The sequence below is a fragment of the Pseudomyrmex gracilis genome, unplaced genomic scaffold, assembly GCF_002006095.1.
Source record: "Pseudomyrmex gracilis isolate BER0280 unplaced genomic scaffold, ASM200609v1 scaffold_135, whole genome shotgun sequence".
NCBI lineage: Eukaryota > Metazoa > Arthropoda > Insecta > Hymenoptera > Formicidae > Pseudomyrmex > Pseudomyrmex gracilis.
The window spans coordinates 271143-284522 of NW_018020719.1; the positions used below are offsets into that span (position 1 = coordinate 271143).

Below are 13380 nucleotides of genomic sequence, written 5' to 3' on the forward strand. Positions count from 1 at the left end.
TCTCTCTCTCTCTCTCTCTCTCTCTCTCTCTCTCTCTCTCTCTGTCTATCTATCTATCTATCTATCTATCTTTCTCTCTTTCTATTTCTCTCTCTTTCTTTCGTCCACTTCCTATATATCTGAACGAGGCGCGCAGATACGAGAGTTCCACCCATCTCTCTAGCCGTGCGGGCATATATACGGGGTGATCCGTGAAATCGTGACCGACCGATCGATCGGTCGGTTTTTCGATGCGTGTCTCTCTTTCTTTCTGTCTCTCTCTCTCTCTCTCTCTCTCTCGTCACGCTCGACGTCCGACTATGCTTTTGAAACCGAGAGCCTCGCGATCCTCGAGATCGTTCGCCTGAATTTTGACGTTAAATTCCTCGAGCGATTCGCGCGCAAGTCAAGTTTTTATCGATAAAAATGTAGATCAAAACCAATTGAACAACATAAAAATTAATAAAATGTTATGTTTTTTTTTTTTTTTTGAATACGAGCACAAACTTCGCTTTTCTTTTTTAAATCCTTATAATCGGAGATATTTAATTCCAAGGACTACTAAATACTGAATATCGAAGGATAATAATTGACTTATACTAAACTAACCTATATTTATCTCGCGAGAATAAAAATGGCAATTTTCAAGACACTCTGTATGTTGTAGCCGGGGCATCCCGTCGTTAGAATCTCGAAGGCGTCGGGTCTCGGCCGCGAGAGTTAGAAACGTGAAGTCGGAACGTGCGTTTATTTGTCATACGTATCGTAGTTCTGGGTTAGGTCTGGCGCTCGGCTCCGGGGGTTAGGTTAGGTTAGCTCTAGTTTACTCCAATTTACGGACGACGAGAGATCGGTCGCGGGAGGAGGGAAAACGAGAGAGAGAGAGAGAGAGAGAAAGATAGCCCGAAGGACTTTAATTTCCTCGACGTACGGGGGCCTGATGGTTTAAAAGCGCTCCTAAGAGAGAGGAGAGAGAAACCCGCGGGGCTTTATGGGGGTATGCCAGAATTAACCATTAACGTGTGATTGTACTGGCGGAACCCCGCCGAAACTTGACACCGCGATCTCTCCTGCCTGCTTGGTGCCAAGGCTACGTCCGCCACGACGTGAAACACAGACCGACTTGTTCGATTGGTCTTAACTAAGCGCGGGACTAGGACGTCGCTCGGTCGGGGAGCCTAAGTCGAATGCTGTCGCGGGCAACGAAAATGTCGTGTCGGCTTGGGTTGCGAGCCACCTTTGATGAGGCGGTCGTAAATCTGCGAAATGAGTCGTCGAGTGAAAAGTTTAAGAAAATCAGTTCTCTCGATTACTGCGACCGAGAAAAATATAGATGTAAAGAAATACGTAACGTGTGGTAACGTGACTTCTGAGAAAGACAAATAAAAGTTTGTTCAAACTTGTGTAATGCTTGTTGCACTTTCAAAATGGCGCGCACGCGCGCCCCCGCGCATTATTTATTATTTATTCGCGCAGCCTTTGTTTTTTTTTTTTTTCGTCTAAACGTACTCCGGATAATTCTCCGATAACTTTTCGTCGCGTTCTCTCGTTCTCTTTCGATTGGAAAACAGCGATTGAGAGCGAGAATGAACGAGAGAGGATAGAGACAACGCGCACGAACTGTTTGAAGAAAAACAGCGCACGAACTCGGTCGCACTTTCCTATACACCACGTCGGTGTCGATAAACTTCCGAGAACTTTTGGAAGTGTCTCTCGCTTATCTTTATCTGTTGACGACCGCAACGTCGTCGATGTAAAACGATAAGATGTAAAAACGATCGAGTGGAGATTCGCAGTTTTTATGATACACTTTTCGCGCTCTTTTTGTTTTTCTTCTCTTCGTCGTCCGCACACTAAAACGCAAATAGTACTTCGTTATCGCGTAGATACTAACGAGATGTTGGTTTTCACCGTTTTATTGTCTATGCGTGTGAAGTTACTTGCACGCAAATAAGAATTCCCCTGTATCGTCGTGAAGATATTGAAGCGCCGAACACAACGCGCTGTGTGAGAAAGGCGCCGTTGTTTGAATCGCGCGTTCGTATTTTGTCACACACGGTTCAAAATCCGAATCTTATCTCTCTCCCAATTATTTATCGAACGTGATAAACAAACGATCGGAGAACGGGTGGGGTGGGTGGACGAGAGGAGGGTGCGTGAACACCACAACAACACGTCAGAGTCAGAATAAAATCGACAGAGAGGGACAAAGGGAAGAAGATTTTGTTCTCGCGCGCGATTGTGCACGTTAACGAAAGACACACGGAGTTGTCCACCGGAAGGTTTTTCCGCGAGAAAAAAAAAAAAAAGAAGGGGGAAAAGGAGGAAGAGGGCGAAGACGTGAGCGCAAGAGTGGCGCGGGGAGTCATTTAATTCGGATACACCCCGTAAACGCGGCATCGCGCCGCGCGCGACGGAGAGGAGGGGCGCCAGTTGCCTAGCGACCTGCCCCGGGAAGCCTCGGATAGTCCTCGGGCGCACTTTGTTTGCTCGTAGACCCCAAAAACACAAAGCTTTTCCGTACCTTCGGTGCATATAGCTGGCGATCGCGGATCACGATACACACACGCACGCCAGCGTCGTTGTGAGACAACGACGGGGAATGTAAGAGAAAATACAGCCAGGGGGATGCGCGCGCGCGACGCGGCGCAGTAAATGGACGGCTCCGTGATTCGGCCCAAATGCGAGCGCCACGTTCGCCCAAGCTCTCTCTCGCATCGAGGAATATACAGGGCAATGTGACACTAATGAGAAACGTTCCGCGGCGATGTCGCTTCGAGTTTCGTAAAAAAAAAAAAAAATCAAAAATCAAAGTGAGTTTACCCGACTATTACCGGAATCTCTTACGGAACTTCACGGGTTCTCTCAAGCTCGTCGCGAGTTTTAGTTAATTATATATAGTTTAGGGATAAAGTTCTTGATTGATTTAATTCTCCTTGCGCTCTACGCGAACAAGCTTCGTTCGCCTCGCGAGTGTTCCATTTCCCGTGCCGTAAACTCAAACTCGGTTGGGAATAATAATAATAATAATAACGGTGCGTATATATTTCTCAATAGAACGGCGAAAACTAATAACTGTTATGTTAATAATAATAATTGTCTTTATGTAAAATAATGTGTGTCGTTTTGTTCTTAAAATGTAAATGTATGATATAATAAAACCATTAACTCTCTTTGGAGTTTCGCAAAGTGCAAAAGCGTTAAAGAGATTGTTAATTAATTTAGACGGGTTTGCGCCGTTGAATATATAATATATATATATCCGTAAAAACAAGCGTCAGAGAGGCAAAACTTCAGATAATACGGAGACAGTTTCTCCATCATCTCTCTCTCTCTCTCTCTCTCTCTCTCTATTTCTCGCTCGCTCGCTCGCTCGCTTTGCGCGGGTGAAAGTTTGGCCGGGAAAATCGCACGGATGGATCCTTGATCCTTGATCCTCGACGGCTCGGGGAGAGTAAATGGAAAAGCGTTCTCTGGAACGACGACCGCTCTCTCGTCCCTTTTTTTTTTTTAAAGCCTCCGATGCAAATTCCTCGGCGAGCGATGCGCAGTTTTTTTTTTCCCAACTTTTCTGGAATGCGCGCGCGGCATATATACAATCGAGTAACCCGCCGCTCTTCGGGGCTCTCTCGCGCAATTTCGTCCTCCCCGTTGACATTCTCGTTATCGCGTCAAACGCGCACAGACAATGCTCGCGTTTTTTTTTCTCCTCCTCCAGAAAGAGAGAGAACTGCGATATTATACGCGAGATATTAAATTACATATCTATAAGCGTGCGAAATAAAAAAAAAAAAATGAGTAATGACGCAATCGTGTTCACGCATTTGCGTTTAACAACGCGGGTTGACACGTTAACACGAGTGGGGTGGTCTCTCTATCGTCTCGCCCGGCAAGGATTTGTTGCCGCTCAAATAGCGTGTAACAAGAAGCCTCCGGAGTAACAACAAGCTCTCTGGAACTACGAGGAGGTAAAGTCGCGCGTGGAACTTGGGGAAGTTTGAAGGCGTTCACGTAAGCGACCGCTTCTGAAAATACCGTGATTCCCTTCGGAACGCCACGTAGCTTCGTAACTTGATGAAGACACATCGAGGATTGTGTGTATCCTCGCGCGAAATGAAGAGACCAAACGGAAGACCAAGCGGGCGGCGACGCGACGATCAACACACGGGAAATAACAATTCGACTACCCAAAAGTCGCATTTATTATTATTATTATTATTACTCCGGTGCCGATGCCGACCCTGATTCTGGAAAAGGGATGAAGAAGAAAGAAAAGACGGGGCGGTCAGAGGATCCAGGAATGCTGCGTCTAGCTCCAAAACCCTCGCACGTCCGTCCTTTTCTCTTTTTGCCGCCAACCACTACCTCCATTCTCGTTCTCCGTTGATCTTTAATCTCCCGATCCTCTCTTTCCATCTTCGCTTCGACCTTCTCTCGCGCGCTCGCCGAGAGTTCCTCCGTCTATCTCTCTTTACCTATCTTCCTAAGCTGGAGTTTCTTTCTTCTCTTTTCGTCCTTCGTCCTTCCCCGCCTTTCCGTTTCGTTCCCCTCCTCCCCCCCTCTCAACTTTGTTGCCTCTCGTTACGTTGCCTCTTCCTCCTTCTTCTCGCTCTTCGCGTCCTCTCTCTCTCTCTCTTTCTTTCTCCCTTCTCTCCTTCCACTATCACGTTCCTTTCCTTAGCTTCCTGTCTTCCTTCGATAGCGGATTCTGTCTTCTTCGGAGATCAATTTTTCTCTCTCTCTCTCTCTTCTTAATCCATTTCTCTTTAATTTCTTCAATGCGCGGTTCTCATTTTGTGTTGTTATACGTTTTTTTTTTTGTAAAATTTGTGATTTCGTCGCATCGATCGCCGATATATCGGCTTCCTTAATCTTGAACTTTATTGTAACCAACAACAAGAGAGTAGAATTTTTCAGGATGATAATTCCCGAGTCCGTCCCGTATCGCAAACACGTCGCGTCCCGACAAGCTTCGTTATCTCGTAACAGAGAGAGATACGTGATACAGAAATGTGTGTTACACACACGCGCCACGTAGAAAAATTCTACTCGCGCGCGCGTATATTTCGAAAGGATTTCATCCGTGCGCTCGGGTTGGTTCGGCCCGGACCGGCCAGGTGCTCCGGCCGTGAGCGAGCACTATCAGCGGAGCAGCGCCGGGATCCGTGGGTCGAGGAGAACCGGGGGCGCGCGTAGGTGAAACACGGCGCGAGGGACAACGAACAAGGACGGAGAACCTGTCCACTCGAAGTGAGCCTTCTCTTCTCTCTTCTCGGGCCTGAAGAGAGGCTTAAGAGGGCCTTCGAAATTCGAGGCCCTCGAATCCTGGTTTATAGCCTCGGACGCACAACGAAACGAACGTTGCCGAACGTGTTTCTAGTCGCATCAAGAATAATTTATGGACGTTAAAGGAAATCGTCCGGGCGCGCGCGCTATAGTCGGTGATGCAAAAGAATCGTCCGATCTTCATTCTCTCAACGCGACGGGAAGAGATCGATCGTTTCGAATTTAATAAAAATGGATCAAATGGTTTTTAATTGTTTTTTTTTGTTTTGTTTTGTTTTTACTTCTTCGCGAATTATGAAGTTTGAACGTCCACTGTCGGATTCTGCGAAGAAAGTAAAAAACGGCATCTTTCCTCCCTCGCGGCGCGTTGTTGGAGATCGGAAATTTCGGCTCTCTCGGAACAGAGCCGGGGCTGTGTGGAAATGACAGCCGGCTCGGCTCGGTCGCCCCCATCATGTCGCGCGCGCGGGAGAAAGGGTGGTGCGCGCGGGAATCCCGGCCACCCTCTTTCCCCGTCGTTGCTTGGGCTGCATATATCGACCCACCGATGGCGAAGCGGAGTGTGCACGACCCCTGACTCGCGCACATATGAGGAAGAGAGAGAGAGAGAGAGCGAGAGAGAGAGAGAGAGAGAAAGAGAAAAAAAGAGAAGAAGAAGAAGAAAAAGAAGAAGAAGAGAGAATGAGAACTCCTTAACCCTTATCCGAATTGCGGGGATGAAATTTGACGGACCGTCGGACAGTATTTAACATCGTTATCGACGGTTACGTTATTTGCGAGTGATAAAAAGTTAAAAACACGAAATCGCGCACACATAATAAGAAATACATGAGTAAGAGAGATAAAAAAAGAAAAAAAAAGATATCATCAGAAGAGACTTCGATAAGAAAACAATCATATAACAGCATTTCCCTCGCGCGGTTGAAAAGATAGATTGGAAGAGGGAAAAATAATCTTTATATCTCACGGAAATGAAAAGAGAGGACAAAAAAAAAAGAAAATGGAAGATTCTTATCGGCAATTCTTCCTTCCGATTTTCGTGTTTTCGATTTTCGAATTGTGACTCTCTCGTTGCAGCCTAGGAGGGCAAAGAGAGAGAGAAAATCCGATTACAAATGTTTATCCTTCTCGTTTTATCAAGTGCAACGTGTCTATCTTTACGATACTCGATCAATCTGTCAATCTATTTCTCACGTGATAGTCCTCACGTTCGTCGTTTTTTTTTATATCGATAAGAAAGTTAAATTTTTTCGTGTTCGTGATACGAACCTTTTGTTGCTGACTTCCCGAGGTACGCGCGTCAAAAAGACGAGGCGGAAGTCAAAAAGCAAGATTTCCGCTGATTGCGACGTAATCTGAAACTCCAAAAAGGAGGAAGCTCGATAGTCATGAGTTACAATTTGTTCTAAAATAAATAAATAGAGAGATAGAAAGAAAGAGAGAAAGAGAGAGAGAGAGAGAGAGAGAGAAAGAAAGAGAGAGAAGTAGGAAAGGAGAACAAGAAAAGTCAGAGGTGTCAGATTTTTACGAGCACCTGTTCACCATTTTCCCTCCGCATAGAGGACTCGCGTCGTCAGGTAGATACGCGGGTTCTCTCTCTCGTAGGGCCCCGCGCGCGTAGAGTACCCTATCGACCTGGAAACCTGTTCTCCCTCCTGCCTTCCGTTCTCCCCTTCCGCGGCCCCCGGCCACTCCGCTGCCGTGGCAGCGGGAGCGATGGAAATGAAAAATTAGGCCGTTGTCAGGACCTCGCCTCCTTCGGAACTCATCTCCTTTTGCTCTCTCTCTCTCTCTCTCTCTGTCGCTCGTCATCTTTTCTCTCTCTGTGTCTTTCTTTCTTCATCCTCCGTCGTGCCTAGCGATCCGACTTTTTCGTCACCGCCATTTATTTATCGCACGCCAACACGTACGTACGGGGTGTTTGTAAAACACGCGGCCAGATTTCTACGGTGTAACCGCAGACTAGGTGACGAAAGTTTGTAAGAAGGCAGTTTTTTTTTTTGTTTTTTTTTTTTTTTTGTTTTTTTTACATAAGGCACGTTCCCTTAGAAGTGCCTTGTTAAAATGTTGCAAGCGACACTTTCCTCTCGCACTATTCTAGTTCTTCTACAAATTGTATCTTTATAAAAAAAATAAAAAAAAAAAAGAATCTCTTTTTTCTCCAATCACGGAACCCTCGAACCTCTTGGGTTTCTGAGAGAGCAATTTACAATTTCCTTCTCTCAATAAAGCTAAGTCCAAAGTAAACAGAGAATTTAAAATACCAAAAGAGATATGTAGTCTGGAAAGCTGAAAACAGTTCGCGCCACGTAACGTACAATTTCCACTAAAGTATTTTTCACTCAAGGTTGACAATCAAGGAGATCGCCGCCAATTACGTCTTACGTCACCCTGCGTCGTCGCGTCTCGATGTGTTTTCGTCTAATGATAATTTACCTGTATAGGCGCGCGCGCGAAAGATATAGGCGGATCATAGACAAAAGAATTCTGAATCATCCCGCGCGCGGTATACTTCGTACGCGCGCGCGCGCATCTCGAACATTGCCGTTTTATGTGTGAGAGTGAGTATGTGAATTTAAAACTTCTATTATTTGTGTCGCGCGCACGCCGCACACAGGAATCCGTGAAAAGAGGTGGTCGGCTCGCGATCACAATAATTCGCGCGACTATCGGCAGGCGCCACGCCGCCACGTGTATTCTCCTCCACGACACGATGTAATACTTGCGGATTGACAGGTTATTGGCGGTTGCGCGTTTACTGCACGCGCGCACATCACAAAGCCAAAGTGTGTATGTGTTTGTACGCGCGATTTCAGAATATTTATGCGTGTGCGCGTGCGTGTGCGCGCGCGCGCACGCACGCACGCACGCATGACCAAGCGCGCACGCGAGGGCGCGTCAAGGATCGTGATTAACTTCGTACATACTTGCAACTTGACTGTAACACACCGCGGACTATTCTCTCATGTGAAAATATAGGAGGCTCGCGATATTCATTACACTCTCGCTAATATCTCGCGTTATGCGCGCTTTGTGTGTTTGTAACGTCGGCAAAAGCGGTGGACACGGCCGGAAATTAATCTCGTCTCTGGGCGACGCCGCCAAACTTTTGCTTTTGCAAATTCGATTAATTCAATCGCGCGGTTTTAATATTGAGTAACGTTATTTTAGTTCAATTGATCCCCCGTCGTAGAACAAAAGATTTGTTAAAAGAAATTAAAAAAAAAAAACTACGGCGCGAGTACTAGGGTAAAAGACCCAATTACCGTCACCTGAATAATAAACTCTGGCGTTAGGGAATTTGTTTTTAATACTTATTTATCAAAAACATGTGTTTTTCTTCTTATCTGGTTATTATTCGACGTCTCTAATATAAGAAACAAAATAATACCGCCTCTCAAAATCTCTACTTTTATTCATAAATTTAATAATTGAAAAAGAACGATATGCGAGAGCTATCACTGTCACCTCCCAAAATGAAAGAAATGAAACGCGAATGTTGAGCGCTGGATTTTTTTTGTTATATTGATTGCACTTAAAATTCTATGTTAGATTGTTTTCATTCATAACTTCTTAGGATTTATTTAATATTTTAAATAAAATAGCTTAGGGTGACGGTAATTGGACAGGTGACCCAGTAATTGGGTCTTTTACCCTATAAGTTATTTCAATAATTTGACGCGAATCAAACGAAATGTTCTATATGGGAAGAAGGGAGAGAAGATTCTCGCGCGTATATACGGCGAGAATCTAACGGGCGGAGCGAAACAAAGTTCTTTTTGGTAAATTACGGAGATATCTCACGAGATATTGCGGAATTAGAAAGATTAAGTGGATGGCGGTTCCGGACGTATCGACACACAACGCGATTGCCGCTCGCACCCTTAGGCGCGTCACCCTGTATATATCTAAGAGACTACATTATGCTTGTGCCGACCTGTTGCTACCCTTTCCTACCTCGCACCCTTCTCACTGTTCCATCCGACCTAATCCACCCGGCCGCTACGAAACGGAACTTCCTTCTCGCTCTCTTTCCTCCTTGTCTCCCAGTGTGTGTGCGCGTCCTCGTATTCGGTTCTTCTCGTTCGGCTCATTGAAGCCGTTCTATATTCTTCGTTTCGGCTCCTCTTCTGTTTTAGTACCTTCCCTCCCACCCTTCGTCAGGTTTCTCTTTTTTCTACCCAACCTCGTCAATCTCAATCTTCATCTCTTTCGCTTCCTCCCCCCCCCCCACCCCGTTGTCTCTCTTCTCTCCCTTCTTCGCGTTCCCATCTTCTTTCTCCTCGACTCTTTTTAAACTCTTCTTGACTTCTTTTTTTTTTTTTTGTCCTCCCAGACCCGTTTTCTCCACTCGAGAGTAACTAACGATACCGTGATAATATCGATGCTTAGATACAGGATTCGAGATACTTTTGTTTAGTTTAGAAGTAATTGCTCTCACTCTCGCGTCAATCAAGTCGCGATATGATCCGTGGCGATGTTGTTTTTTCATTTCGCGAAGTCTGTGAAGAAAGATTTGCAGAGGAGCAAATAAACGTTCTCCGTCGCGTATACGTGCATCTATGAGGTGTGGCCGATACGCATTCCGGAATGGCCGGATTGCATTAATGACAGACTTCTCCGACCGTTTTTTTTTAGAGTATAGTATACTTTTTCTCCAGTTTCAAGCGAGAAAGAGAGAGACTTTCCTCCCGCTTTTTTTTTTTCAAATTGAACCTGGTGTGTTTCAACAACTCGTCTTTTAGACGAGACGGTCGATAGCAGAAAAATGACGCCAACGGCAATTTACTCTCGAAGGGTTTCTCTCGTCTCTCTCAAGAGTATGTAGAAAAGAGCTTTTTTTTTTTTCTTTAACTTGGACCGAAGACAAGAAAATCGAATCCCTCTGATCTCATATTTAAGATCGCGTCGCGAGAGACACGCCTCTTTACGCGCCGCGTGCTCGCTTGAAATTGAGATTAATATCGTGTGTTTTTTTTCGATACTCTGATTGCAGCCTCGGGAGGGGGTGGTTCGATGTTGGTCCCTCCCGTGGCCCAAAGTGGGACCGGGGATCGTCCCGTGGGGGACACGGTGGCACGGGCTCAGCAGACGACCGGCCCCGCTACGACGACCCTATGGCCTTTAGCACCTGCGCAGCCTAATCAGGTTCCCAATCAGCAGTCCCAGGGCATACCACCCCTGGCCGCTACGCCTGCGCCCGCACACAATCAAGGTTCGCATTACATTATACGTATCAATTATTATTATCTCTCACGGCGGTGTTAACGATCCGAGAGAACGAACCGGGGCTCCGGAGGGAGGAGGAAATTCGAGAGAGAGAGAGAGAGAGAAAGAGCTCTCGGATATATCTCTCGAGTATTTCTCCAATGAAACATGTTGCATCCCGTTTTCACGCACGAATATGAAAACTGAAGAAAAAAAACAAAATCCACACCCGTTACGTAGTAAAAATTGTGTGTATTGTCGATCGAAACTTTTGGACGATCTTTTTTCGAACGTTAAAATTACAGAAAAATCGTTTTGATTTTTTTGATTTTTTCAAATTCTTTCTCGAGAATCTTCTGTAGAAGATATGTATAAAATTGAAGATAGGAAAGAGAAGAGCATACGGGATGACTTCTCGCTGAGAAAAGATCGTTTCCATTTTTGATTGGGAATACTGTTGTATGTGTATCGTGTGCTATGTAGAAAAAAATAGGCGTTCCAACATATCTTTCAGTTATGCAATATATATTCGCTATTGATCAGAGGTCGTTCACGCTCGACGCGTGTATAATACCTCCGCTTATCTCGCTTTATCAGCTTCGATAGCTCTAATTCGAAATACAGACGAGACGTTCTCGTGCGCCGAAATAGCTCAGTTGGGAGAGCGTTAGACTGAAGATCTAAATGTCCCCGGTTCAATCCCGGGTTTCGGCAAGTAAGGTTTTTTTTTTTTTTTTTTTTTTTATCCTTCTCAACACAATAATCTCTCGAAACACCGGAGAAGATCCAATCCGCGATCGTCATTTTCACTTGCATTCGATCAATTTCTCAATATTTTATCTTCTTCCATTATCCACACTGTACGCTTCTCTCGGCATGGTTTTTGTTTTTTAGCACATTATAATTATTGGTTGCGCATTGTAGTTGTCGGTTGCATTTATCTGGACGATTGATTGCCGTCCATCGAAAGAACGAAAAACCTGGAAACTTGAAATCATATTTCATTATTATTTACATTTTTACGAACGTGTCGCGTTAAATATGACCCTGCTTGTTTTCGTACGCGCGAAAAGTCAGTTCGAAATATATTGCGAATTTCAACCAAGTGTGAGATAATTCTGATAAAAAAAAAAGTTGGTATCAACGCGCAACGAATCGTGCTTTCGGCAAGATTTTCAAAAACTTGTGACTTCGCGTTTTCAAAATAGATTTAAAAACAGTTGAGATGGACCTTCCAGCCTTGGACTATAGGGATCGTAGTAGTAGATAAATAATTGAATAAATTAAAATATGGAACGTTTCGATCTATATATTTTAATTTATTCAATTATTTATCTACTACAATTATTACTACGATCCCTAGTCCAAGGCTGGAAGGTCCATCTCGACTGTTTTTAAATTAATACGGCCGTTTTACCAAATTCAAAATAAATTTATACACGAAAAAGAGAGATTCGAAATATCTCTCGCTTTTTTTACGGTCGGAAAGTTTCTCGTAACGCTTAATTAACAAAATTATCGTTTAAATGATATCAGCAAATAATTCTACGTCTATATTATTTATTTTATAACAAACAGTACACAATAAAAGAGAAAATTAATTTAATATTACTAGATATTTTTTAAAGTAAATATTTTTTTATATATTTATAATTGTGAATAATTTAACATCACGTGATATGTTAAAACTAATGCGCGTAATACAAAGCGGACGAGCAGTTAATTTTATTTCGTCGCGCTCGCACACATTTTCGCGTTCTTCAAGTTCTAATCTACTCTCAGAAATATCGTGTTATAAGCGAGTCTAATTTTTTGTTCGAAAGGTTAATTGTCAATTGTAGCGTATCGTAAATTTATTATTTTCCTACAGCAGGGATTAATTACTAACTTTTCACTATCTTGATGATGTTGCAGGTGCGAACCGCTACGGACTGTATTCGTTATTCCCAGGGGGTGGCGGGGGCAGTTATGTCGCTGCCACCCCCGCCACCCCCGGGCAACCGACTGCAGCGCGAGCTTATCACGCGACAACGCACAAGGGTAAGTTTACAACGACTTCCTTTGCTTCGCTTTCTACGAACACCACCACGTCGTTCGAGGATATTTCTTTTTTTTCACGACCCTCGCGCGCGCACATTATACGTTTTATATTTTTACCGAGAAATTTATCGTTAAAAACAAAAAAAAGTCGGAACTTCGCAACACGACTGTTGTCTTATGTTCGTTGACAACGTTGAGAATGTATTATCTCTCTTGAAATAAATGTTCAGAGGACAGTTGAGGATGTTGAGCATCTGCGAGTAATTTTGAAGCTCTTTTTGATTTCTCTTCAATTGGACTCTCGGATATTTTCTCGAAATTGCACGCGATCGGAAGTCGAAGATATTTCAGATAAGATCGCGAAGAATGATGGTCAGAGAGACGTTGCGTTTGTGTCGATCGCAGAAATCGATATTAAATACTGTATAACTTCCAGCGTCGAGCCTCCGCCTACGTTTTTTGCGGTTTTTCCGGCCATCTTCGCGCTAGAGGTATAACCCTCTTTTCGGATAATTGAAATCTCGCCAACGACTGGAGATTCGATTTTCGACAAGACTCCGGGCGAAGAGGAGGAGGAGGAGGAGGAGAAACCCTCCGACCCTCCGGCGTGTTGTCGCCGCGCGCGTTTCTTTTTTTCCTCTCCCGAATTCTGCTCTCCGTTTACCACCACGCGCTTTACGTAGCCGCGTTTTGGGTTACACCTCGGACAATGAGATTGTTAGGGACTGGAGGAGAGGTGAGACGAGAGGTCTGCGCGCACACACACGCAGCAACACGACGACGACGACGAGACTGGACACGCAGCAGCCACACGCGGGAGAATTCTATTTGGGGGCGCGCGCGCGTTTTTCAAGTCTGGCCCGAGTT

At 44.6% G+C, this 13380-nt stretch overlaps 1 protein-coding gene and 1 non-coding gene across 2 annotated transcripts in view; both read left to right on the forward strand.

Annotated features, from left to right (window-relative positions):
* LOC109856804 overlaps positions 1–13380 on the forward strand; it is a gene marked incomplete at its 3' end in the record, with an annotated part of 54037 nt that overhangs the window by 16509 nt on the left and 24148 nt on the right. The window contains exons 2-3 of the mRNA XM_020432472.1: positions 10262–10480; positions 12388–12513. Coding sequence (XP_020288061.1) covers positions 10282–10480; positions 12388–12513 — 325 coding nt within the window. The remainder of the gene's footprint in view (positions 1–10261; positions 10481–12387; positions 12514–13380) is intronic.
* Positions 11115–11187, forward strand: Trnaf-gaa. Its single transcript has one exon. It is a non-coding gene; the product is annotated as a tRNA-Phe (tRNA).